At 39.3% G+C, this 26790-nt stretch overlaps 3 protein-coding genes across 7 annotated transcripts; 1 reads left to right on the top strand and 2 right to left on the bottom strand.

Moving 5' to 3' along the window:
• Positions 1-219: 219 nt before the first annotated feature.
• Positions 220-7501, bottom strand: LOC148736610 (uncharacterized). Its single transcript, XM_088747634.1, has 4 exons — positions 7382-7501; positions 6935-6990; positions 2071-5636; positions 220-1614 (listed from the first exon to the last, which is right to left on the bottom strand). Exons 3-4 carry the CDS (start codon positions 5622-5624, stop codon positions 1557-1559), a joined length of 3612 nt encoding a protein of 1203 aa, XP_088603760.1. The 5' UTR covers positions 5625-5636; positions 6935-6990; positions 7382-7501; the 3' UTR covers positions 220-1556.
• LOC148736609 (WD repeat and FYVE domain-containing protein 3-like) lies at positions 7364-16315 on the top strand. Of its 2 annotated transcripts, XM_088747672.1 has the most exons (6): positions 7364-7497; positions 11229-11438; positions 12301-12518; positions 12684-12856; positions 14737-14841; positions 15041-16315. In XM_088747672.1, the coding sequence occupies exons 2-4, from the start codon at positions 11383-11385 to the stop codon at positions 12806-12808; spliced, it is 399 nt and encodes a 132-aa protein (XP_088603798.1). In that variant the 5' UTR covers positions 7364-7497; positions 11229-11382; the 3' UTR covers positions 12809-12856; positions 14737-14841; positions 15041-16315. The 2 variants fall into 2 exon arrangements, with proteins under 2 accessions (XP_088603798.1, XP_088603797.1); XM_088747671.1 differs by lacking the exon at positions 7364-7497 and having other exon boundaries at positions 10826-11438.
• Positions 15546-26790, bottom strand: LOC148736608 (solute carrier family 67 member A1-like). Of its 4 annotated transcripts, none has more exons than XM_088747647.1 (7): positions 26352-26790; positions 24832-25075; positions 23539-23577; positions 19847-20068; positions 17893-18119; positions 17220-17321; positions 15546-16796 (listed from the first exon to the last, which is right to left on the bottom strand). In XM_088747647.1, the coding sequence occupies exons 1-5, from the start codon at positions 26553-26555 to the stop codon at positions 17917-17919; spliced, it is 912 nt and encodes a 303-aa protein (XP_088603773.1). In that variant the 5' UTR covers positions 26556-26790; the 3' UTR covers positions 15546-16796; positions 17220-17321; positions 17893-17916. The 4 variants fall into 4 exon arrangements, with proteins under 4 accessions (XP_088603773.1, XP_088603774.1, XP_088603776.1 ...); XM_088747648.1 differs by having other exon boundaries at positions 17916-18119; XM_088747650.1 differs by lacking the exon at positions 17893-18119.

Genomic DNA, 26790 nt, shown 5'->3' with positions numbered 1-26790 from the left:
CCTTCCTTCGCAACCGTTGTTGGGTCTCGTCAATCAACACGGGAAGAGAGGGCGTTGCATGACAAGACCAAAGATTGGTTTTGTCACACAACGGGGGAGAGAGGGCGCTGCGTGAAAAGAACAAACAATGGCTGCGAAGAAGATTACGGTGGGTAGCACCCCAATGCAGTTTAATTTTGCCTGCAATAATTCACACGGCAGATACCATCGAGTACAAAATACGTGTGTGTTAGTTTATTTAATTTAAATTAAAAGATTTTTTCCCCTCTCTCTTCTAAGATAAAATAACGCAATATTTCCGTTGCTCATTGTCTTTTCTACTGATCGAAACATCAGTCACGCATTGTTCCAACTGAACCCACCTAGCCGAAAAAATTCCTCTTGTATACCTAGCATGTCTATGTTTTCACTGTTTGTTACATCAGTATCTTGCGCACTTTTTATTCACTTCTTCTGATTGACTTCTGCTTAAATGTTTCGCACAATATCTGTTCATTTTTTTCCAAACTGACGTTTTCCTTAATGTCTAGTCCGCTGTTCCTTCTCTTTACCTTTGTTTTTTGTTAATATATTACACCCCGTTTTTTTTTTCTTTTCTCTGTTTGGTTCTTTTGTTCATATCTTTTGCATAGTTCATTATCCTTTCTGATTGAATATTGCGTAAGAATCTCACAAATTCCTTGTTCTCTTCCCTGTTTGATTTCCAAGTTAATATCTACCTCATTGTTTGTTCCAATTTATATTTGTTTTTTACGTTAGAATCTAGGGCCTTTTTTTTTCTAGATTCTGGCCGATTGTCACTTCTATTTGCACTCTTGTGTTTGATCAGTGCATTAGCATCTCGCGCAGTGTTTTCTCCCAATTTTATCTCTACAATTTACGCGCTGTATCTCATCTTCTCTATTTTTGATGATTTTTTTTAACGTATTGCGATCTGTCTCTTCCTTCTCCATTTAAATTTAAGATTGTTTTGTAGCGCGCGCAGTTCTGTACCCTGCTTGATTGTTGCAGTTATTTCTTGCCCGCTGTTCTCTTTCCTGCCCTTTTTTTTTTTTTTTTTTTTCTGCGTTAATATTTCGCGCGCTGTTTCTTCTCTTTTCTACTCGATTGTTTTATTTACTATTTGGGCACTTTCTGTTCCCTCTTCTGTTAGTTTGTTTTGTTTTCGTGCACCTGTGTACAGTTTTTATCACACTTTGATGATTATCACAATTGCATCCTACGGGAGAATTGAAAACTGAATCATAGCTATGTAGATCAAGAATTCATTTTGAGTTTGTGAAAACTTTTCCGACACTCTCACATTTTTAAACATATAGCCAACTTCCTGCATTCAATCTTCCCATTCTAAGTTATTTTACCTCCCTATTGATATACTTAATAGATCTAACAGCTGAATTGCAGGTTTCGTTATTGCTCGCCTTCGAGTCAAGCATGCTTACAAAAGCATGCAAAGACTATTACTTGACTTTAAAAAAAAACGAAAAACGTCAATGCAAAGAAATACCAGAGTCCATTTTAAGACAACCAGCAGGAAGAAGAATCTTTGTGTAGGATCAGTGGTCATTCTGTTTCCTCTCTGGCTCATTGTTGTCCTCATTGAATTCATCTTTCCTAAAACAAACATTAGACATTTGTCACTATTTCAAGTTTAAAGCATAAAGAATTGATTTCCTAAACTTTCCAAACTACTTCAAGATTATCATTTAATTGTTATTGTTGTTCATTTTTTACGAAATAAAGTTAACTTTTTTAGAGTTAGCTTAAGTTTCTCAGATTGCCTTTCCCTTCATAGCGTTTAGCACCGTATCGACTTTGAGAAATTATTTCTGACTAAGTTCTACACAAACGAAACTCTAATTCAAGGTCAATTTTAGGAAGCGATTCATCAAAATCTTCCGGCACCGAGTACTACTACATGAAGTCATCTTCTCTTTTTTGACATTTTATGGATGAAAGACAAAGACAAAAAGAAAAAAACAAACAAAACTAACCACAAGTAGGTCAAGTGAAAAAGTTAAATGTGCTATTCAGTTTAGTATAGAAAATTGCTCGTTATATCGGACTTACCCACTTTCCGTAAAATCGAATGTCACGTTATCCCCTATCAACACAAACGGAGCCCATTGGGAAGGTTTGGGAAAACCATTGCTTCTCAACCATTGAATGGCCCGGTGAAGAGATTCACTGGCACTTTCTCCACGAACAAGGTGTTTGTAGAAATTTTTCATGAGCTTCGACGTTGCTTCGTCTTCTAAGGCCCACGATGCTACCAACACTGAACGTGCACCGGATGCTAAGAATGCTCGAGCGATTCCAATAACTCCTTCCTTTTTAACTAATCCACGCCCACTGTGACAACAGCTGAGTACAACCAGTTTAGCTCGCACTTGAACTCCTTCAATGTCGGACATTGTCAGGAGGTAGTCTTCCTCTTTTGGAGTACCCTCAATAGTACATTGAGGAGAGAGGGCAATCTCTCCTCTTTCGGCATTTCCATGTGCGGCAAGATGTATCAGACTCACTGAAGGTATTGCTTGAAGTACCGCCTGCTTTGTTGCGCGACTTCCTAACAGAGGCTGAACGCCCAGCAGTCGACCAACCATTTGTGCTTCCTTACTTGCATTGAATAATGGTGTACGGTCAGCATCTCGTCCATTGTAATGCACTTTGCCAACTGTAGGATCACCCACAACCAGTGCACCAGTTGGACTGTGATAGTCCGCTGGACATTCTTGAATAAGCCGGAGAGTTGTTAGAGAAGGGACGATGCGTATCCTGTACTTCTCCGATAAGTACTTTCCGGTTGGTTTATCACGCAAGGCAGCAAATGGGACTCGGTAAGAGAATCGATCCGGCACAATGATGATTTCAGGCTCTGTAAGTAAGTGTACCACGGGTGCGACGATCCATTGGTAGCACAAGTGATGAATTCTTTCGGTATCTTTGGTTTCGTCACCTCGCAAGTTTGCTCGGCTCTCTTCACGAAGAGATGTCGTCACGTTGTCATCCAAGGATCTGTCTTCGCAGTTCGCTGCGGGTAAAACGCCGAAGCCGCAGGTGGTTTTTTTGAAAATTCCTTCCACATCGCAAACTTGCTCAGCATCAAGAGTGTTCAGTTTCACTTGGTCTGTTGCTCGACAGCAAATGTCTCCATTTGGTTTTAATACCCAGAGAACAACTTGCCGCTCTGTGTACGAAATGTACAAAAAAACACTGTTACTTTCTCTTTTCACGATGTTTTCAATCCCAAACCATGATTGTGGATCAGCTGAGATGTGGCTTTTCAGAGAGTACTTGTCTGCCATGAATTCTGCGAGGACTCTTGCTCGTCCTAGCTCCTCAACATAAAGAGCATCTTGAAATTTTCCAGTATTGCAAAGCATGACAGTGAGTAGCTGGTAGGGAGAACTACCGTGTGTCTCTAATAGAGACATTTTAAATTCACTGTTTCTTTTCAGAGAAGTTCTGATTTGTTCGTATTTTCCAATGCATTGAAGGAGGTGTTTCTTTGCATCCACAATCTCTGAATGCGCTAGCTTTAGCATAGAAATACTGAGAAGGCATTGAAACTCGCACAATTTATCTCCTATTTGACTGCTTAGGGAGCACGCTTTCTCTAAACAATCTTTTGCCTTGCCATATTCACCAAGCGATCGGGAAAATTCTCCAAGTTTTACGTAAATGCGTGCTTCGAGTCCTCTATCGCCACATTCTCTGCTGATGGTAAGCGCCTTCTCAAAATGTTCTTTTGCCTTCTCATTGTCATTCACAGAAGCAAATAGAGACCCTAATTTAGAAGTAGCGTGGGCTTCTAGGTTTCTGGCACCAATTGCTAAACTGACGCTGAGTGCTTTGTCCAAATATTCTTTAGCTTGCTTCTTTTTTCCAAGCCCATGATAAGCATGTCCAAGACGAAGGCACTCTCCACCCTCTCCTTGTTTGTCGCCAATTTCTATCGCGATGTCCAGTGCTTTCTCGTAATATTCTTTAGCCTTCTGATATTCGCCAAGGGAATCAAACACATTTCCGAGGTTCCCGTTAATTGTTCCCTCTCCTCTTCTGTCGCCAATTTCTATCGCGATGTCAAGTGCTTTCTCGTCATATTCTTTAGCCTTCTGATATTCGCCAAGGGAATGAAACACATTTCCGAGGTTCCCGTTAACTGCTCCTTCTCCTCTTCTGTCGCCAATTTCTATCACGATGTCAAGTGCTTTCTCGTAATATTCCTTAGCCTTCTGATATTCGCCAAGGGAATGAAACACAGTTCCGAGGTTCCCGTTAACTGCTCCTTCTCCTCTTCTGTCGCCAATTTCTATCGCGATGTCAAGTGCTTTCTCGTAATATTCTTTAGCCTTCTGATATTCGCCAAGGGAATTAAACACATCTCCGAGGTTCCCGTTCGATGTTCCCTCTCCTCTTCTGTCGCCAATTTCTATCGCGATGTCAAGTGCTTTCTCGTCATATTCTTTAGCCTTCTGATATTCGCCAAGGGAATCAAACACAGTTCCGAGGTTCTTGTTCGATATTCCCTGTCCTCTTCTGTCCCCAATTTCTATCGCGATGTCAAGTGCTTTCTCGTAATATTCTTGAGCCTTCTGATATTCGCCAAGGGAATAAAACACAGTTCCGAGGTTCCCGTTTGATGTTCCCTGTCCTCTTGTGTCGCCAATTTCTATCGCGATGTCAAGTGCTTTCTCGTAATATTCTTTAGCCTTCTGATATTCGCCAAGGGAATCAAACACATTTCCGAGGTTCCCGTTAACTCTTCCCTCTCCTCTTCTGTCCCCAATTTCTATCGCGATGTCAAGTGCTTTCTCGTGATATTCTTTAGCCTTCTGATATTCGCCAAGGGAATGAAACACATTTCCGAGGTTCCCGTTAACTGTTCCCTCTCCTCTTCTGTCGCCAATTTCTTTCGCTATGTCAAGTGCTTTCTCGTGATATTCTTTAGCCTTCTGATATTCGCCAAGGGAATCAAACACATTTCCAAGGTTCCCGTTAACTGTTCCTTGTCCTCTTCTGTCGCCAATTTCTTTAGCGATGTCAAGTGCTTTCTCGTAATATTCTTTAGCCCTCTGAGATTCGCCAAGGGAATGAAACACAGTTCCGAGGTTTCCGTTAGTTGCCCCTTCTCCTTGTACATCGCCAACTTTTATTACGATGTCAAGTGCCTTTCGGTAGTGTTTTTTTGCCTCCTGCATTTTTGCTAGGTTATAGCATACACACCCAAGTCTATCATGAACCATTGCTTCTTCTTCTCGTGTGTGGCCAATCGATTTTGCGATGGTGAGTGCGCTGTTGAAAAGTTGCTTAGCCTCTAAAAACCGGGTTTGTGCTTCATATTTTTCTCCCAGTAGTCTTGTTAGTATTCCCGCGCGATGGAACGTGTAAAGAAGATTGGTTGCATATCTTGCCGCATTTGTGTAACCAGAGATGGCGTAGTACGCATTGAAAAGTACATTGGTAATATCAAGGCCAATACCAGAGTTAAGGTTTTGAAGTAGAATAGCAGACTCATTACATAACTCAGTGGCTTGCAGGTCACGATCAGTGTTGAGAAGAAATATGGCGACATCTAAACCTATCCGGATTGATTTCAGAATTTCTGCAACGTCACTCATTATGGTTCTCTCCTGTTTGTTGTGGTGGAAAAGGAAACAGAAGAAAGGAAACTTTTAAAAAATGAAAATGATAAATATAGGAGTCCCTAGGCTTTTTTAGGGAAGTGCTTGTTTTCTTTCCTTTTTCAGAAATGTTTGAGCACAACCTGCCTTTTTCACTCTTTTGTTCAAACTAATTCTAAATGCATCAGATGGGTTGAATTCAACTAATCGTGGAACAGGTTTGGATATTGCTATCAGAAACGTTTCACCAATAGAACAGCGGTTAATTTACCAAATGTGTTGTGTTTATATTGAACTCATTACATCCCACGTAATTAGCTGTTACTGAATCTGGTCGCCATTTATTGCCTGAAAATGACTTTCCCTGAGAGATAGGTAACGTTTTGGAACTTCTAGTGGTCATTTAGTGATAGGGCGGAATAGGATGAGATGGTTTAAGTCGGCGCCCTCCACGGATCGCGAGCGTTTCGCGCGTGTCCTCGCCACATTCACGCCTCTAGAGCTCGCTGAGCTGCCTTGCAGCTGAAACAGGAGAGAAATTTCTTGAATCACGCCTTTAGTTATGAAAATGGGTTTTCTCTGACATTGAAAATTACAATAATGGCGTTGATTCGTATGTTTCAGTTTTGAAGAAATATTTGGACTTTTCTTGAAGGAAATAATTTCTGTTATGTCAATCAGGAGAGACGATGGAAGCGCCAGCTGTCACTTATTTCATTGTGAACGGGAAATGGCAGAACAATTTTTGTGGCTTTATAGAGAAGTTCTCCTCCCCTACTCATCTTGGACGCGTGCATTTTTCGTCCGCATGTGCGCGCCCTGCCATTCGCTTTAGCCGAGTAATCAGCTCAAGTTGGAAAATTCTATCGTGATACTGGATCAGATTTTCAGCAACTGAAATCTTAGAGTAGATAAGAAGTTTCTTCGTTTAGCATTGTTTCACCATCTTTTATCCAATTGAAAATTATATTATATCAGTTTTAGACACGCGCTTTTTTTGTTAATTTGAGATGTACGAAATTAGAACAATAATGTTGTCAATGATTACCCAACAATTACTTTCAAAACTGAAAATATTTTGATTCGCATGCAGCTTAAGAGGGCAAAGAGCAAAAGATTCTACCCAGCGCTTAAACCGCTCACTCGTTTTGAAAACGCTTTGTTTTTAGACGAAGGAAAATCTTTGCATTTCATTCGATTACATTCGCGTCACTTCAGCAACTCGTATACCAACTTCTCTAAATGTTTTGTTTCGGAAAATAATAATGTCAATTTTATTCAGGGAAAATGAAACTAAAGAAGCTCACCTTTGAAAATAGAACGCAGGTCTTCTTCAGTTGGCTTACGGTGTGTCTATTTAAAACTAAAGTAAGAAAAAGAAATGAGACTTTCCCAGACAAACAAACGTAAATGCAAATAGCTGGTGCAAGAAAGTTTACAGGCACGGTTGATGAGGAGAAACCATCAAAATTGACCTTAAAGATAAATAAAAAAGAAAACCCTACGATGGAAAAGATTGTTTCCTAGGTTGCCCATAAGATTTATTAAATAACATACGGGATCTTCTCATTTTCTATTATTCCAGAAATGATGAACATGTAGCTTCTCCCTAAAATATCAATATATCACACAGTAATCAAGTGATGAAAGTAAACGGACTCATCATTCAGGGGGTGTCATCTCTGTGATTAGCAAGTTTCGATCTTAAAGATTCTAGCGCATAATATTTCAGAATTAGATATTAAGCCACTCACCTTGAAAAAAAGAAAAGATCTCTGGATAGGTAGGAGACCAAAATCAAGAAGCTGATTTCAAATTTTCTCTGCGAAGCAACGAAGAATGCAAAGAGCCTGTGTGAGATCGCTTATCAGTAAGTTGTTGATAAAAAGTAATCGTTGTTAAAGCATAAGAAAGATGGCCTGCATCACAGTTTGCCCAAATGGTATCTCAATAAATATTGGAGCTCGCGTATCAGTGATAAGAAATTTGTGGTTTAAAATGCGCTTTGTCTGAACTTTAAAACCTTCAAGTTACAGAAGTGAGGAACATGTGGCTCCTCTTTCCCATATCAACATATTATTCAGTGAACAAGCGACAAGAAAACATGTCAGCTGATGATGTTTTCTTAACACAACACCAAATTCTCTGAAATGACCAACAAGTTAATGTGAGGGGGTTGGAAAGAAGAATTTCTGAAAAGGTCAGAAATTCAAAGGGTTAATATGACGCAGACCTTAAATATTGTGTAATCAAAGCAAAATTAGAGTCCAATTTTGTAGGCCCTCACAAATGTTATCAGATTGTTTGGACTTAGAACTCTTCTATCGCTGAATTTCCTCAAATTTCAACCCGAACTATATATATATATATTTTTCTTTTAGAGCGGGAAAAAAAATAATCCTTACTAAATTTAGTTTTTCAGTTGGTAATCTTTTCAAAAATAAACACTCTTTGTTGAGAGTCCTAACTGTTTGAGTGATAAGACCGAAAGCCGCAAGAAACAACGATAAATGCAAGCACCTCACGTAAGAACAAACCGCTAACTTTGATCGGTCCAAAAATTACATATAAAGAATAAGAAAGAGAGTAAAACTGCGGCTGATAATCTCTGGACCAGAGATGTATCAGCATGACTTTCAGTTTCGAACACATAAGGTGTATTGGAGAAAATTGTAGCGCTTTTTTTTGCATCAGAATTTGCTTTTCTTGAATTTGATTTCTGTTAGGCTTAGTTTGGGATAGCGAAGAAAATTTTTATCAAAGGGGGAAAGGAATGAAAACTTTTTATTTCAATTTTTTGTTCTTACGTTCAAACAAGGAAGTGTCTGGTTTAGTATTCTGATCGTGTGTCTGAAGATTCTCAAATTAAGAAACTGAATTAACGCTCTCCCTGCAAAACAGAAATGAGTAACACTTACTAGCGTGAATAAAAAAATAAAAAAAAAAAACTAACAGCTTAATCGGTAAATAAAAATTCGTTTAGAAACCGAGAACAAATCTACCTCTCTTTTCAACTTCCCCAAAATTTCAATAAAAAAACATGGCATCTTTGAATTTTTTACATCAGAATTTCCTTATCATGCGTCGTGTGTGTGCCTTTCCTCCTGAACTTTCAGACTCTGACAGTGAAGAATTGTTTAACGTGCAACTTCTCCCTGTAGTATGAATCTATTCTTCAGCCAACAGTTTGGAGAATAAATATATCTTATTTAATATTAGACGTTTTGTTGTTTAGTATCGCTGAGTATTTTTACGAGTTGTGCCATATTTTGACGAGCCCGTAGGGTGAGTCAAAATATAAATAACGCGTAAAAATAGTCAGCGATACTACACAACAAAACGTCAAATAAGCTATTTATTATCTAACACGCCAAATTGCTATTCAGTGCGGGCGCATTTCGCGGATATTTACTTTACAAGGAGAGCGTGACAGAAGTATGCGAAGCGGAATAGAATTGGCGCGTTGTCGGTGTTTCAATGTATGAAGAAATTTCCCGGTCGTCTCGCTGTTTTTCATCGTACGATTTATCAAATAAACTTGGTTCAACATTTAACTTAGATCTACTCTTCGTCGTTGGAAATATGATTTAAATTGTCCGCCATTTCTTTTTTTTTGCAAATTTTATCCAATTCTTCGCTTGCGCGATGCGAGAAAACCGGTCTAACCGGTTCTCTGTAGCACAAATATCGCGTGATATTTGTACTGTACGGACTGTAGTTGGATATTAACAACACTTATCAACTGGGCGATGTTAAATTGACGCTGCATCTCATTCTCTAAAAGTTTTTACAGAGACACTTGTAACATTGTGAAAAAGAGACTTCATGGAAGTTGAAGGCGTAAAGCTGAGTAAATCATGTTATTTTGCGGACCTATGATAAGTTTAAGTCAACAAATCTTTGCCAAAATCTAAGATTATTTCGAGGTTTAAGTCCTCTGCCTTTGAATTTTCAGTCCAAAACATTTCAGTTTTGCAAAGTGGGAAGAGACTGTTTCTAAATTTATATTTTTACAACTAATCTTTTGTAAAAGAAGGGTGTCTTGATTTTATCGAGCCGTATGACTGATGAAACCAAAAGTAAGAAACTGAAATACAACTTTCTCTGCAAAACAAAGATAAATGCAAATAGCTATTGTAAGAAAGACGTGAATACTTGATTGGTAAAAAAATTAACATTGATAAACCAAAGAAGGAACAACAGGTACAAAGTATAAAGATTAAGTTCGATTTATAAAAGAGCAAAAAACAAAAGCCGTTTAGGAACCTGAAAAATCAATCGCTCACCATCTTCCCCGTAAATGAACACAAATAAAGTGAACATTAAAACTAAACGTGACCAAACGGAGAATTTATGAGGAGAATCTCGCTCTTGTGATCAATTTTTCGTCGAAAAAATTTCAATTTCGAATGGCCTTACTTCACCCATTTACCAACAACGGTACCATCTTTCTGAATCTGAACATTAATTCCTATTGCTGAAGGTAACTGTCCCCGCGCGTGCAACACAATGTGAACTTTTAGCATTTGTAAACTTTTCAAGACGTTTTTAGGCACAGATAAGGCATGTCTATTGGATTAAATTTACACAGGCGTTGTGATTGTTATGCAAACGCTAGGTGGATTTGATTGAAACGAATTGACTTAACACGCCAGAAGTACTTATTCTGTAATGCGCAAGAGATTTGTTCTTCGTGGACTTATGAAAAGCATTTTAAAACATAGAGGGAATTTATGCCGAACGACGTCGCGCTATAGCAATTTATGATGTCAGTATAGGAATCAATATAGAACTGGTCTATGCAAGAGCGTTTCTGGTTATAAAGGCGTTGAAATGTGTATTGGAAAATTGATTAGTAGTCACATTAACACAGCGCGTCAACAATTAAATATCGTACTTACCACGACTCTAACTTTGAGCGCTTTGTTTCTTTGAACAGTGAAGCAGCCAAATTTAGAATTAGAATCAGCAGCATATGTCTATTTTAAGGTTATAGGCGCGTGGCAAATCTTACCCCACCCCTGAGGGGCCGAGATAGAGTATGCAGCAGTTGTTTGCTCGTCACACAATGGGGAAGAGAGAGCGCACTGCGTGACGAGACCAAACAACTGCTGCGAAGGAGACTGCAGTGATTGTGGCACCAATGGAATCTATCTTTGCTTACAATTATTCAGACAACATGGAGAATAAACCACAAAATACCTCCGTCTGAGTTTATTTCGGACGAATCGGAAGGGTTTTTATTCTCATTGGATTCTTTTGAGAGTTGATGTTCCTTTTCTTTAACAAAAATGTAAACACCAAGTTTTTAGTGTCCCATCTTAACCCATCCAAAAGAAAATAGCTCTTGCATGCGTGGTATGCTTATGTTCTGGCTTAAGCCTTCGAGGGTTTTGACAGGGTATTGGCTACAACAAAAGTAACGCTGCTGGAAACAATGAGTTTACTGGTTGATTTGTCTCGACGAGAAAAGTGAATACTCGACTGTTGTGATCCATGTATAAGCTTCTTGATTGATAAAAAAGTACTTTCGTAAGTTTCTATTCGAGTGGAATTTGACAAGACTTGAATTCAGCTGAATTTTGTTGTCTTTGTTTTCAGGTTTGGTCAATTCCTAGTGTCCACTCTACCCGCGCATCCTTCGAACAAAAACGAATTGAAACTGGACTTGGGGTCATCACCTAAAGCTACTACTGCTGAAGGGGAGGAGGGAGAGGAGATTTTGTGACCACGGCGCATCTGCTTACGTAATGTGATGCTTGAGCTGATTCTGTGCTTGATATACGCTGAAGGAGGTGAACTGGATCACGGGTGAGACAACAGAAATTAATAGAAGTTTTTTCCGAATTTTTGATTAAAGTCCTATCGATTTATTGAATCAGCTGGAAGGAGACCATAAAATATTAGTTTGATAAAAAAGTAAAACACAAAAGGAGTCGTAATAAACCAAGAAGGAGCTAGGAGGGCCAATGATGGAGAAGATTCACATGGATTGCAAACTGTGAGCGGCCAATTTTTTCAAGATGCATAAATGTAGGCCCGATAACCAGCCGTTGTTCGGGAAGTGAGCCCACTCCGCCTCCCAGTTAGCTCAATGGATAGAGCGCTGTACTGTTGTGCGGGAGGTCGGGGGTTCGAGTCCCGGCCGGACCAACACTCGATGTCTTAAAACAATTGAGAAGAATATGATACCTTTCTATAACATCAAGAAATGGTTAGGGGTAGGAGACATTAATTTCCCACGCACGACATTACTCTGTGATGGATGTCCTCCCCTGCGGTAAAAAAGTTACTTACTTCCTAACTTACTTACTTACTTACTAACTAACTTACTTACTAACTTACTTCCTAACTAACTTACTTACTTACTTACTAACTTACTTACTTACTTACTTACTAACTTACTTACTTACTTACTAACTTACTTACTTACTTACTTACTAACTTACTTACTAACTTACTTCCTAACTAACTTACTTACTTACTTACTTACCTACTTACTTACTTACTTACTAACTTACTTACTTACTTACTTACTAACTAACTAACTTACTTACTTACTTACTTACTCCTCTTCTAAAACAGGACCCGATAACTCGGCTGAAATCGCTCTTAAACAAACTTTGTTCAGCTTTGAAGTAAGTTTTTCCTTCAAATATTCTATGCTTTATAGTTTTGCTGATGCCGTTCAGGAGACTCTCGGGTTTGATTGGCCCCTTCTCTTCACACAAGCCCATCTCCATAACACCACAGTGGTAGGTGTAACTCGCATACTAGTTACCATGCTCAGCAGCGTGCCAGCGCTCAAGAGGTTCCGAGAGGGACTGGGTAGTGGAAGCTGTTTGGATGGTACTGTCATCATGCTGAAGAAGACAACTTATGTCGTGGCAGGTATGAACTGATTTAATTTTTAAGAGCAATAACATTGAGAGGCTGGCCAGTGAAAGTTACAGTGGTGTAATGGTCAGCGCGCTGTACTCTGAATCAAGAGCTCCGGGTTCGGGATCGGGTCAATGTGTCATGATTTTCGACAAAACAGCATCTTTTTACTTTCAGATGTGTATTCAGGTGCGCAGTTTGACTGGGAAAGTTTGTACTCTGTGTTCTGGTCTCCGTCAGCCTCAGGAGTCAAACTCCCCACCCCCAGTCCCCTGGAACCTGGTTCGTACAACATGTACTGATCCGCAACTCACTTACTGTAGGCAATGGCGCACAGCATGGTTAACGAGGTGAGTGAAATTGAAAGGTGTTGTAACGGTGATTTTCACTTAAACATCGCAAGTTAGGCTCAACACATCCTTTATATTAATTCCAGTTTAGCACGTCACGTGCTGCGATTGATTCTAAAACGAAAGGTCTCCTTTTCATTAATAAGGACCACAAACCAAATCAGGACAATAAAGTTGTGGAAGACGCGTATTGAAAAATTAATTTATTTAACTAGTATTTCGCGAATTGCTGGATGTGGTTACCGTTTCCTAGAGCGCCACACCTCAACTTCAGCATAATATATCTCAGTAGCGTTGAGTTCCAAATAAAAACTCAAATAGTTTTCCGTTGGGGTTTCTGCCCTTAGGCCACGCAAATTTGGATGAATTCACGTTGTTTTTCGGTTTTGCGGGGGACGGCTAAGAATTGCACAAAGGAACCTCAAGGAAAGCTACTGTTTTGCCCATTAGATTTTATGTTTTGCCGCAACTTCGTTTTCCTCGCCGTCATAGTTTGCTTAAGGTGCCTAATTCCTTTCTAAAAAGTCGTGGGCGTGTGACCTATTAAGTCTCCAAAGATTGACTCCGTTTGGTTTCAGCCAGTTTAGCATAGTCAATTTGCGTGTTGATGGAAACGAAGTATAATTTCGTCAGAAAAGAAACATCATGTCGTCAGGAAACGAGTTGAAAAATTTGAGGTCGAAGTGGGGCAAACCTCCAAATACCTTCGAAGAACTTTTATATTCACAGCCCTGGCAAGATACAGAGATTTCCTGGCTCAGAGAATGTCCAGTGACGCTGATACAGTTCCTTCTCTACTTGTATCGTAACATTTCAAGTTTTGCTACAGCGTGCACCTCACAAGAATTTCTCCAGAGGCTTGTCGCTCGTTTGTTTCCCAAGAGAAGAAACTTACTAAAATTCCAAGAGGTGTTGTGATGGAATGAAAAAATTAGAAGTTTTTGTTTCCTTTAAGCAGCTTTCAAATGAGTGTCATTACTATTCTGGGAATACTTTGTATTTGTTTTGACTCGCTCTGTGATTGGTCCTGGAAACCTGAGCTGTCCTCACAACCAGTCAGACGTAAAATGAATACCAATCGGGGCTTGGTCACTTCGTTTTCCTACGCTTTCTACTTGACTGAGTTCTTATTGGCAGATGAGTGTTATCCCTTGTTTTGATTAGCCGTAACGATAACATTGGTTTTTGTTTCTTGACAGTCAGTTGATAACTGCTTGGGAACGCTGAATTTTACGAGAAAGACAAATGATTAAGAAATGGTTTTTTTTTTTTTTTCTTTTTATCCAGCTTGGATCAGATAGTGAGAATGAGGGGGAGCCTGGAACAGAATCTGAGCCTGTGTTCTCGTCCCAGAGCCTGCTTATCTCTCACCCAACCAGGAAATGTGTATTCGAGTTTCTCAGGGGGATCATGACTGATTCGCTGACCTCAAACATAACTCCAAAAAGTCTGGGTGTCATTGACACCATTTCAGAGTTAAGCAGAAATCTTTTCTCTTTGAAACTGTTTGGTAAACCTCTCTGTGAAATAATTGCTCTTAATTCGTCAACCCATTTCACCAGTTACTATAAATTTTTAAACTTAATGGTCAATTGTTGTATATTTGAATAAATTATACAAAATTATGATAAGTGTCATGAATTATCATTATCAAGTTTTGCTAACCATGTACCATCATATACTAATGTTCATGTTGGTGACTTTGGGAGCGAATCTATAGTTGGTCTGTGACTGACGCCGTTGGTAGGGACTGTTCATGCTGATAAATGCATATCAATGCTGATCACATGTCATAGACACAGATTCATGGAGTTTGTTGTAGTCAGTAACAATTGTTGTAGTCAGACTTTTCAGTTGATATCTCGCATATATTTTTGCAGGGCAAATGGCTAAACATTGGGTCAAAGATGAATTTGCTGACATCTGACATTTGCTCAGGTTGTGGAATAAGATTCAAATTCATTGAGAGGTGCCACAAGTGTGAGGTAAGTGATAGTCTTTTGGCTTCGCTTTCTACAGGTTTTTTCTTATACTCTAGACAGTTTTGGTATTCGCTGGCAGAAATTGTGATTTGCATGTGTTCCAGTTAAAAATTAAAGGAACTCGTGTTTTAGGACTAGTTTGCCCCCATCAACCAATCTTAGTTTATTATTGAAGAACATTTCCTGTTCCTTTGCTTTCCAGATGTAGCAGCTATGAGTCAGAAATAAGCCGCCTTGGGATCCGTGCACCAGTCCGCATGTGCCACTCGTGCTACATGAAACTGAAAAAATCATCCAAAAAGGTCAAGAGCTAACGTCCAGTTCTTTTTCATTCTTTCATTCCAAATTCAATTCTGTAGCTGGACTTGCCTCGGAATAGGATTGCAGATAAAAACTCAACAGTCATGACACTATTGATGCGATTATAATCATCATGTTTACATCAGATTTAGGTCAGTATCTGAGAAAAACTGCACACCTACCCCTCCCCCATTAACTCAATCTTATTATGAGTTGAGTGCTCTTGGGTCAGGGGAGGGGTTGGTGTGCAGTTGCTCAGTTAAGTAGGTAATGCAAGCAAAAGTGTTTTTTTTGTTTATTATTGTGATTGGGAATTAATGGCATGAACCTTCTCTCTCCTTATGCTTGATGTATAGAGAGTAATATTTCTGTCACATGAGGTGGGCATTAGAAGCGTGACAACACAACAGAAGCAGTACTTTTAGTTCAGTTTTGGTTGGAAGTGTTCTATTCAAAAACTTACTACAAGTAGACAGCAACTCAGTGACCTTTACAACTCAATAATTTTTAAAGTAGTAGTAGGATTTTATCATTTAGCGATTAGGAACTTATTTTCTTTAATAATTTAGTCTTGATTGAAGGAGGCATTTTAACAGGTACATATTGGTAATGATGCACAGCTTAAATCAACAAAAACCCATCCCATTTTTTCTCTGTCTAGAATTAGTTCAGTTTCATTTGTTATTCATACAAGGAAAATTACTGAAATTGTATTTTCAAACTGTCATTCCTTATGAATGAAAGATTAAATTAATTTTACAAGATGCCCAGACACAAGATCTTAACCTCTTCAATGGTAAATCTATTTTTCTCTACAATGTTGAATCTTTTTATTTCACTAAGTCTGTGACACTAAAAAATTATGTTAGTGTTTCTGTGGTGCCAGTTAAATTTCACGTAACCCAAAGTAGTGCAGTACTGTTCACATGATATCAATAACATAGGAAATATGTTGTTCCAATATTGAATCAATGTGGCAAGCAGAATGTGGCACAAGGATGGTAAGGGAATCTGTGTCGAGGTTCTGTCTAGTGATTGATAATATATTTTGTAAGTAATTGAGTAATTATTGACCGATAGACTATATGTGAACAAGAGGAATTACTTGTAAATATCTTATTCTTCCTGAGAGCACATTAAAATAAAGGCATGTATGCCTTTAAATTTAGCAGCCACAGACAGAAGTGTGAAGAAATATTTGTGTATCTCAGTTTAAAGGTGAACAAACCCTGGAAAATTTTCTCTAGCACTCTAAAAAATAAATTATGATACCACCAACCAGTGCAACAGTAAAAATGTTAATGTACATGAAAATAGTTCAACTCAAGCTCTACCAATATCTGTGAGTGAATCTTAAGCTTGGTAACTAAAATGAGTCTTTACCATGGTAAAATAAAAATATGGCAACAATAGCATTGACCACAAGTCCCAAGAGGCCAAATGAAGGCCAACCATAATTCTTGTACATGATACTCCCCATGGTTGGGGAAACAGTTCTTATAAGGGAGTTGGTTGCCATGGAGAGACCTAACACAGCACCTGTTTTGCTGACTGACACTTTTAGTCATCGCTGATGTTGTAATGACATTCAGTGTTGTCCCACCAACTACCATTGGAATGATCACAATACAAAACTGGTAAATGTCTGTCACCATGTACTGCAAGGAAATGATTGAATAGAAAAAATATATATATTTAAAGTGGGTGAACTTGAAAAAAAAACTTATACAGTCACAAAAGAAGGTTAATGGAATAAAATATTACTCTTAATAGATGCATTGTTTAAGACATCAAACCTTCTCACAGGCAAAGAAACACTGTGTGAAAGTACTAACAGTAAGAGCCTGCTCTCAGATTAAGATTCCTTCACTTTTTCCTTAAACCTCAACATCAGTAGAGAAAATAACTATCCCCAGTTGTATAAACAGCAGATAAGCGATAGCAAAACATACCGCACCATCCATGGGATGGAGATTTGTTCAGTATATAGCATTATCCAACCTTTGAACAACCAGGGCCTGGCCTTTTTCCTGAGGGGTGTTTTCTAACAACTTTTGAATGCATTTCACTAATTTCCTTACCAAAAGCCCATAAGCCAATGCTATCACACATATGGCACCTCTCAACAGAAAAGGCTCACTAAATCTTCTTGACAAGACACCCACAATAAGTCCTTGAACAACCTAAGGGCAAAAACATGAAAAATGAATAATTCATTATTATGAACCATGATCTGTAAGAAGACAAGTGACTGATGAGAACCATCATCAAATAAGAATGCTTACAATAATGCCTTTGCTTTGTCTGTCTTTATCTTAATCCTTTTAATCCCAGCAGTGACCAAGACATAGTTACTCCTTACCATATAAATACAATACCAAGCAGAGAAGTAATGACAATAAAGCAAAATTATTAATAATTAATTATTAGTTGATGCTATTCCAAATTCTCCTGTGGAGGCGCGGTGGCCTCATGGATGGTGCGCTCGACTCCGGATTGAGTGGTCTGGGTTCTAGCCCTGGCCGGGACATTGTGTTGTGTTCTTGGGCAAGACACTTTACTCTCACAATGCCTCTCTTCACCCAGGTGTTTAAATGGGTACCGGCAAATTTAATGCTGGGGGGTAACCCTGCAAGGGACAAGCATTCCATCCAGGGGGGAGTAGAGATACTCCTAGTCCCTTCACGCTACAGAAACCGGAGTTAAGCACCGGCCTGATGGGCCACTAGGCTCGTAAACAGACTTAAACTTTACCATTCCAAATTCTCCACACTAACATCATAAGAATCCTATGTCAAAGCCGTTGTGCTGAGGCTCCAACTTAAAAAATTCCATAGACACTAAAGAGAACATAGACTGAAAAATTCCAAATGGGATCCCTGTGATGACTTTGATGGTTATCAAATATAACACAGTAGGTATATGTAAAAGTTCCAGGATCTTCTTGATACTGAAAACACTTTCAGGCTGTTCCTTGTTATCTGCAAGAAAGCAAAACCATCATGCAGTAACGTTGATGAAAAACTTGTTATACAATGTACCTCTTTTACATGCACCATTTATTGAAGGAAATTATGGGTTTTCCTTGGTGTTACAACCTGTGAAATTTTTCTTGGTCTGTTGTGGTCATTTTTTAAAGCATGGATAGGAGAAGTACATGTACAGGTTGTATGGATAATGTGAGGATTGGATATGCATATTTTCTGGCATTAGCTGCCTAAGGATTCTTGGGAAAGCATGAATGTTATCAAAGGTCAATGAAAACTCATAGTTGATTTTAAGTGACTTCTAGGATGACAAAATTATGTCACAATAGAGTGATCACTGGCTTGACAGTAAGTACAATTAATTGTGGCTCAAGGGGCCTGGGTTTGATATCTGGCTGGATCAGTGTGTTGGCTTCTTTGGCATGAAAATTCACTCACACAATGCCTTTTTCCACCCATGGGTATGAATGCCAGTGGGTATTGCTGAACTGTTCAGGTAAGTTAATTAACTCTTTCACTGCCATGATCTTACTAGTAATTCTCCTCGCTGTCTGCCATACAATTCTTGTGATGTTACTTTGGAGAATTTTGAATTGGATCAACCAATGGTCTGGTTGATGTTTTTGTTCATTCTTGCCACTTTTCTGCTTGATATTGTATTGATATTGTGAGGAGAAATTCTATCTTGGTCACTCATGGGAGTTCAAGAGTCAAATTTGTACTTGAGCTGAGAGGCCCATCCAGAGCTTATCCAAGTTTCCATAACATGAAACAACTAGAAGAATTAGAAATCCCCCCTGGATGACACGCCACTCCATTGCAAGGTTACCTCCCAACATTTCATCAGACTTCTTTGACAATTTGCTGGGAACCATTACTGTCAAACTAAGTGAAGCGTGCCCCTCAAGATTACATTAATGATTTTATTAGTTGAATATTGAACCCGCAAATCATTTCAGGAGCACAATAAGGAATTGAATATTTGAACACGGAACCCGCTAACCATTTCAAGAATGCACTAATGGATTGATTATTTGAATATTGAACCCGATAGCCATATTCTCTCTAAAAAGGCGCGGATCATTGTTCAAATCAGAAGTCCATTTCTGACTGGATTAGGCAAACATGTGATGATGTATCGGAACCATTTCAACATGGCGTCAGACATGGGGGGAAAGGTGAGTTCAAGTGTTGTGTAGAACTTCTTGTAAATGTTGTAAATGGAATGTTATCGAGAGCTTTTTTCACCTATTTACATCTTAACAAACTTGTAGAAATTCTTGTGTGTATTCATGGTCGAAAAAAATAGATTACAGGCGAAGCCATCGCAGGACTTTTCATTTTGTTAATATTTGCGATCGACTGTTTTCGCGCGTTTTTACAGTGCAGTTTGTTCATTTTCAGGATTCCTTGTCAAATAGAACAATCTTAGTGGACTTCAGAAATGGACTTCTAATTTGAACAATGATCCCCGCCTTTTCAAAACGGATATGGCTAGCGGGTTCAATAATCAAATAATCAATTCATTATTGCATTCTTGAAACGACTGGTGGGTTCAAGTGTCCAAATGATCAATATCCAAATGATCAATTCATTAATGTAATCTTGAGGGGTACGCTTCACTTAGTTTGACTGTAATACTCTTGAAAGGAGAGTGACACTGTGAAAGTCAAATGTTTTGCCCACGAAACAAGTTGGGTGAACCAAATTCATTAACTTACTTGCTTGAAGCTTTTCAGCAGATTTCTCCTCCTGTGTTAACACTTTCGTATTTCTTGGGATGAAAAGAAGTGAGATGATAATGCTAATGAAGGAAAATGTTGCAGCAAAGAATGCCGCAGACTGTTCTCCATATCTCTTTGTGATGAGACCTCCAACAAAAGGACCTATCACCATGCCAATGGCATAAGACACACCCAGTTTGCCAAGAGCATCTGCACGACCTGTTAAAAAAAACATACAAAAGTACAAGCTCAACAGATTATCACGCTGGTGTTTGTCCTAAAAATTCTCAAAAAGCAACTTATGTTGATTGTTTATTCTCTTCTGACCCCTCCCCTCCATACCATCACCACTTACCCCCCCCCCCCCCAAAAGGTCAAAAACAAATCCAGCCCTTAGACAAGAGGCCCAGTTGTCTAAGGGCTGGATAATGCTCTCCACTGGATAAATCACATCCTGTGCATGGCACAGTACATTTTGTTCTAAAACACTCATTCACTAGATAGCATATTTCTCTGGGTCCAGTTGGTGGATAATGCTATCCGATAGAGAAAGTGCATCCAGCAGATAAGTGATTGCAAAACATACTGTGCTATCCACCAGAGAGAGATTTGTCCAGTGGATAGCCTTATCCATCCTTCAAACAACTGGGCCCTGATTGATAAGATGTGAAGGTAGGTAGGTAGGTAAATAAGTTTATTTCTCACATTTTCACAGAAAATCTGATTTACAATGTGGTTACAATTATTTAACAAATATATAAAATTACATGCGTGGATAAGGACTGGGCTACAATGGCTTTAGAAATAAAGATAATTAATTAAATAATTAAGAATTAACATTTAACTATGTGGGTATGCAAATATATATAAAAAGAAACTCTTATTTGTTGAAGGCTAAAATAGTCCTTGGGAAAAAGCTGTGGCGCAGTCTTTCGGTCCTGCATTTAGTCACTGAAAAATTGCTAGCGTTCCTCAATTGATACTGATGCACTTGCGTCCTTTCTTTCGGGAGATGTTTAAAAAGTGGCCCTCCTCTTGAGATATTTTCAAGAGTTTTAACACAAAGTTCACTACGTCTTTCAACTAATGTTCTTAAATTAAGGAATTGCAGAGCTTCTGGGTAAGATAAAGTAGGTACTATGAATTTAAGAGCACGCTTCTGTATTCGTTCTAGCTCTTGTTAAAGGTAGGAGGGGAGGGCGTGGTGCCATACTACACAGCAATATTCAAGAACAGATCATATCAGTGAGATATAGATAGTGGTTAAATCATTCATCTCCACATCCCCTCGACGGAGTACTCTGAGTATGTGTAGGCATTTAGAAGCCTTGGTGACACTAGCTTCAATGTGATTGTTCCATTTTAAGTTATTCTGAATCACCAGGCCAAGTACTTTGTGTGAAGTTACAAGCTCTAATTGTTAGTCGCCGATCTTCAAATGAGGGAGTTCTGTGGGTTCCTTGAGAAAGCATATCCGCATTTCTTTACACTTTTTAGCGTTGAGTTTCATCCAGTTACTGGAGTTCCAAGAGGCGACAGTATTGAGACTTGTTTGGATGGTTGAGGTGCTGTTCCTTAAGAGCCCCTCAGACAACGATACATCATCTACAAACTTCCAAGTGCAGGATTCTGGGTCAGAGATGTTCAAGTTATTTATCATCACCAGGAACAATATTGGACCGAGTTTTGTTCCCTGGGGGATGCCGGCTGTTGTTGGAAGCCAGTCAGAGATAGAGCCAGGTAACTTAACACGTTGTCGACGGTTAGTCAGGAAGCTTATTATCCACGGTATTAAAAAAAATGCGAACCCCTAAGCCCAGAAGCTTCTCTATCAGTACGTTGTACCCGATAAGATCGAAAGCCTTAGAGAAATCTAGAAAGCAAAGGCGGAGGTGTCGCACGGGTGAGTCGAGGTACGTAAGCCAGGTGTGAATCATGTCCAGTAAACAATAAGTAGTTGAAGTTCCCTTCAGGCACCCAAACTGATTTGGGTCGATTTTATCCTTGGCATCGTCAATTAACCATGTAGCTACGAAATCCTCAAGGACTTTGGACAGACAGAGAGTCAACGAAATTGGTCTGGTGTGGCCCTCATCCATAAGTGGATGTACTTTTGGGATGGGTATTATATTAGATTCTTTCCAGGCTGCTGGTACAATGCCAGATTGGAGTGATGTGTTAAAGATGGTGGTGATAGGTTCAGCTAGTTCATAAGCAAACTCTTTGACAATGCGGCAGGGTACGTTGTCTGGACCATGGGCCTTGGAGGCTTTTATGGCAAGTAACATCTTGCAGACTTTGTGGGGTTGCACAAATGGGGCTTCTGCCTCAGCAGGGAGGAAAGCTGGTAGTAGATTACTGTCAAGTGGCGGTATGTCCGCATTAACTGAAATGTAAAATCGATTTAAACTGTTGACGAGTTCTTGTTGGCTCATGATTTTCCCGTCATGCTCCAGTGAAATAAGGGATGGCTTTTCAGATCTGCCAGACATTTGGTTGATAAAGTTCCACCACTTGCGGCTGTCATCTTTCTTTAGGTGTCATACTTTGTTCTTATAAAAGAACTTTTTCCTCTTCCCTATTTCTTGCTGGACTTTGTATTTCAAAGAGCGCCAGGTTGGGATGTTGCCGCTGTGAAATGCTTTCTGTCGGTCTTTAATCATGAGCTTGAGTTCAGGAGTTATCCATGGCTTATCTGTTCGATGCAGCTTGATGGTCTTTACGGAGAGAATCCGATCAATGGCGTCTGTTAGTTGGATAGTAAACGAGGATGCTAGATCGTCAACAGACGGGCTGGGTCCAAGGTCGATGAACCATTCATGTGTAGTAGCCCATCTTCCAAAGGCGTCGATTCCAGATCGAGGGTAGTGGCGTACCAGGCGCTGAGTGGATTTAACCCCAGGGGATGGCCTGTGCACTTGGCTAGGATGCCAGAGTATGATGTTATGATCACTTGAGCCTAGCGGGGCATGAGTAGTTGGACTGCTACACAAATTATGCATGTTCGTTAGTATGAGATCTAGTATAGCAGAGTCTCTGGTAGGTTGTTGGACGACTTGCTTTAAACTGTGATGAGTAACCAAGTTACTGCAATCAAAATCGTTGAAATCGCCAAGAAGGACCAAACCATGATCAGGGTGTTCGTTACACAAACGTTCAGTAGTATTAATTAAATAGTCATTCAGTTCTTTGAGACTATCGGCAGGTCGACCTGGAGGATGATAAACAACACAAATAGCTATGCCAGATAGAGGTCTTGGCAGGCGTCTGGGACGCAAAGTAAGCCATAGGCATTCGAAATTCGGGTTTTCTAAGTCCAAGCACTGCTTACAAGGTATCACATTGTTCAAATAAACACGGATTCCTCATGGAACTCCCTAACCCTTCCCAACCCCTTTCTCATGCTTTATTTTCCCCAGCCCTACTGTAGCTAGCACTATGGTGCTGCAGTTAACAATATCAATGTAAGTCTGGCATAGTCTGCCAGCAGCCACATTCTCCTTAATGGATACAAAGACCATACAAAATGATGACATTTTGGGCTCAAACCCAAGCCACTACTCACAGCAGAGCCTAACAATGGACCATGACACTGTCCAGCAAAAAGATGACAATTATCCAACAAAAATGCTTTGCCCTTTTTCTTTTTTTCAGTCAAATTAATTCAAAGCTGCAGGAAGTAGCCTTACCTTCTTTTTCTGAGATATCTGTGACAACCATTTGTGATCCTGAAAAATAATGATTTAATCTTGATAGGCAACACATTTTGAAAAGTAATATCACATGCTCAGCATTAAGAACAACAGAATATTAACTGCCCTTGGAGTAACTGGAATCTGATCTCTACTTATATCACTCCCTAATTAAACATTAAGGTCACGAGAATACAGAAAATGATCAGTGACTAACAAAGTTCTTGATTGTTAAACAAATTCTCCTTGTCAGCACCTTAAGAAATGTATAGAGAACAGTATGGAGAATATACACACTGATGTTAGGGTGAAAAGGTCCTTAGGTAATGTATAGAGAACAGTATGGAGAATATGCATACTGATGTTAGGGTGAAAAGGTCCTTAGGTAATGTATAGAGAACAGTATGGAGAATATGCATACTGATGTTAGGGTGAAAAGGTCCTTAGGTAATGTATAGAGAACAGTATGGAGAATATGCATACTGATGTTAGGGTGAAAAGGTCCTTAGGTAATGTATAGAGAACAGTATGGAGAATATGCATACTGATGTTAGGGTGAAAAGGTCCTTAGGTAATGTATAGAGAACAGTATGGAGAATATGCATACTGATGTTAGGGTGAAAAGGTCCTTAGGTAATGTATAGAGAACAGTATGGAGAATATGCATACTGATGTTAGGGTGAAAAGGTCCTTAGGTAATGTATAGAGAACAGTATGGAGAATATGCATACTGATGTTAGGGTGAAAAGGTCCTTAGGTAATGTATAGAGAACAGTATGGAGAATATGCATACTGATGTTAGGGTGAAAAGGTCCTTAGGTAATGTATAGAGAACAGTATGGAGAATATGCACACTGATGTTAGGGTGAAAAGGTCCTTAGGTAATGTATAGAGAACAGTATGGAGAATATGCAGACTGATGTTAGGGTGAAAAGGTCCTTAGGTAATGTATAGAGAACAGTATGGAGAATATGTATACTGATGTTAGAGTGAAAAGGTCCTTAGGTAATGTATAGAGAACAGTATGGAGAATATGTATACTGATGTTAGGGTGAAAAGGTCCTTAGGTAATGTATAGAGAACAGTATGGAGAATATGCATGCTGATGTTAGGGAGTAGAAGGTTAAGAAATGTTAGTGGTGTGTAGAAACAGGAAAATATTCTCCATATCAGAATTAAAAAAAAAAAACTCAACCCATCAAATCTTAATCAGAAATTGCTGGACGTGGGTGGAAAACTTCTCCAATCTCCATACTGCAATAGACAACCTGGTAACTGTACTGAACTTACCTTGCATTGCATGCATAAAAATGGATGGGAGTCTTGACAGAAAAAGCATGCTTACAGTTGAAGCTAAACCAAGAACTGTGTAACTCATGGCTGCTCCTATGAAAGACAAAACCAGGGCTGCTCGGCTTCCAAAAATATCTCCAAATCTTCCAAATATTGGTCCACCACACAACTGTACCACGGCAAATGTAGTCTGAAGGTAGCCAAAGACTACAGGGTCAGCTCCAAGTTTCTTGGATAAATACTAATGGAATGAAAAAATTAATAAAGAGGAAATAATAGACTGAAGTGAAATATGCATGTAGCACACACCTACCAACCCTAAAAAACCAAATCTTGCCATGTCTCACACAGGTCACCAAATATTTCCTATGAAGTATTTTGGTCAAAAACGGACATGACTGGTTTAGAACAAAGAGAGTTTGGGATAAGTCATTATTTATCCCCTAGGAGGGTGGGGTGAAAGACTGGGAGGATAGATCAGATGCTTTCCCGGGGGAGTGGATGGGGATCAGTGGTTGCTAACAGAGTAGAAAGGAAGAGCTATGGAAGATTTACACTGCCTATGAGGGGAAATCATTAGAATACTACAGAACCTCAGGGGGGTCAAGATCAGGTAAATTTTACTGTGACAACTAAATCCTCTGCCCCCCTTCCCCCAGGAAACTTAACAAGTTGACAGTGGTTTAGCAGTGGTCACCATTTTGACAACTGTGATGACCAATATCATTATGAGAAGGGTATAGACCACACTAAACCACAGTTGATTTGTTTTTTTAGCACAATATCTATGTTAAATAAAATGATTCTTTTGTTAATAAAGGCATTGCACAACAGGTTGTTGCCAGCAGTGTTGTCTGTATCTTTATAGCCAACAGCAAATTGGCCAATCAGATCATGACACTACTGCAGATTGTGGTAAAAAAATAATTAGTAAGAAGTCCCTTTGCATGGCAAAATTTTCAAGAACTACAACAAGGAGATTTTCAAGATTTCTGAATGGCTTGAGAAGGACAGTTCGCAAGGTGGCTCGTTGAAAAGAAAAGGCAAATTCAAGATTAGCTTCCCCTGACATGACAAGTGTCATAAAGCTGCCATCCTCTGCTGGCAGGTGCAATTGCCGATGAAAGCATGCTGGTTTTAATCTGAAATAAGTTTTGGATAACACGTGGGGCATATGTTGACTGTTCATCTTCATCGTGAAGTGTCAGCAGATAACTAAAAGAAATACTTTCAATTCTCGCCTAAACTTAGAACTCCACAGCAACCACGAGAAAAAAATTTCTTAATCTGTAGATTTAGAAGAGCATAATTTTCCAAGGAAAGGGCAAAGAATTTATAACAGACTGAATAAACTTGCTCCAATTCCTCTATACCTGTCGTTTCGTGATAAACGATTAACATGTATTGGCTTTCAAAAACTATTCACCTTCCTTGAGATCCAATTTGAGAACAAAAAAACGGGAAACAAGGTTCTCTTTAACACCATTGTAAAAAATGCCTTAAATATTTTAACTTACCGGTAAGACTCCAATCTGAACCCAAAAACAAGAAGAATAAATCACAGCGTTCAAATGTGTGTTAAAAAGAAGCCACTTACGATTGGTTTTGAAAGAAGTTGAGTTTTTCATCGTACTTCCTGACGCTGATATAACCGGATCTGGATCTGGGCCAGTTTCTTCGAACATGTCGGATCTCTTACGAACTTCAGAGTCTAGGGACATTTTCAATCACTTTTGCGAATCCCTCGCCTGAAGATGACACCGACGAAACAAGTACTTTGAGGACTAAAGAGATCAACCTTGCCATGTCACTACCGCCGGCAACTATTTGTGAAGCCACTATTATAGTAAGCCAGCGGTATCACACTTGGATACATGGAGTGTCATAAATGACGCCACGTTGTGGTTACAGTCAAACTAAGTGAAGCGTACCCCTCAGGATTACATTGATGATTTG

Source organism: Stylophora pistillata, chromosome 2 (genome assembly GCF_964205215.1).
Source record: "Stylophora pistillata chromosome 2, jaStyPist1.2, whole genome shotgun sequence".
NCBI lineage: Eukaryota > Metazoa > Cnidaria > Anthozoa > Scleractinia > Pocilloporidae > Stylophora > Stylophora pistillata.
This window is presented reverse-complemented; position numbering and strand designations above follow the sequence as displayed.

Coding starts and splice junctions, on each gene's coding strand:
- LOC148736610 (XM_088747634.1), bottom strand. CDS start 5,624: ATGAGTGACGTTGCAGAAATTCTGAAATCAATCCGGATAGGTTTAGAT. Junction 1,615..2,070: donor TTCGATTTTACGGAAAGTGG/GTAAGTCCGATA, acceptor TGTTTGTTTTAG/GAAAGATGAATTCAATGAGG.
- LOC148736609 (XM_088747672.1), top strand. CDS start 11,383: ATGCTTGAGCTGATTCTGTGCTTGATATACGCTGAAGGAGGTGAACTG. Junction 11,439..12,300: donor GGAGGTGAACTGGATCACGG/GTGAGACAACAG, acceptor TATGCTTTATAG/TTTTGCTGATGCCGTTCAGG. Junction 12,519..12,683: donor GACAACTTATGTCGTGGCAG/GTATGAACTGAT, acceptor TTTTACTTTCAG/ATGTGTATTCAGGTGCGCAG.
- LOC148736608 (XM_088747646.1), bottom strand. CDS start 26,555: ATGTCCCTAGACTCTGAAGTTCGTAAGAGATCCGACATGTTCGAAGAA. Junction 25,076..26,351: donor TTCAGATTGGAGTCTTACCG/GTAAGTTAAAAT, acceptor TCATTCCATTAG/TATTTATCCAAGAAACTTGG. Junction 23,061..23,538: donor AGATATCTCAGAAAAAGAAG/GTAAGGCTACTT, acceptor ATCATCCTCCAG/GTCGACCTGCCGATAGTCTC.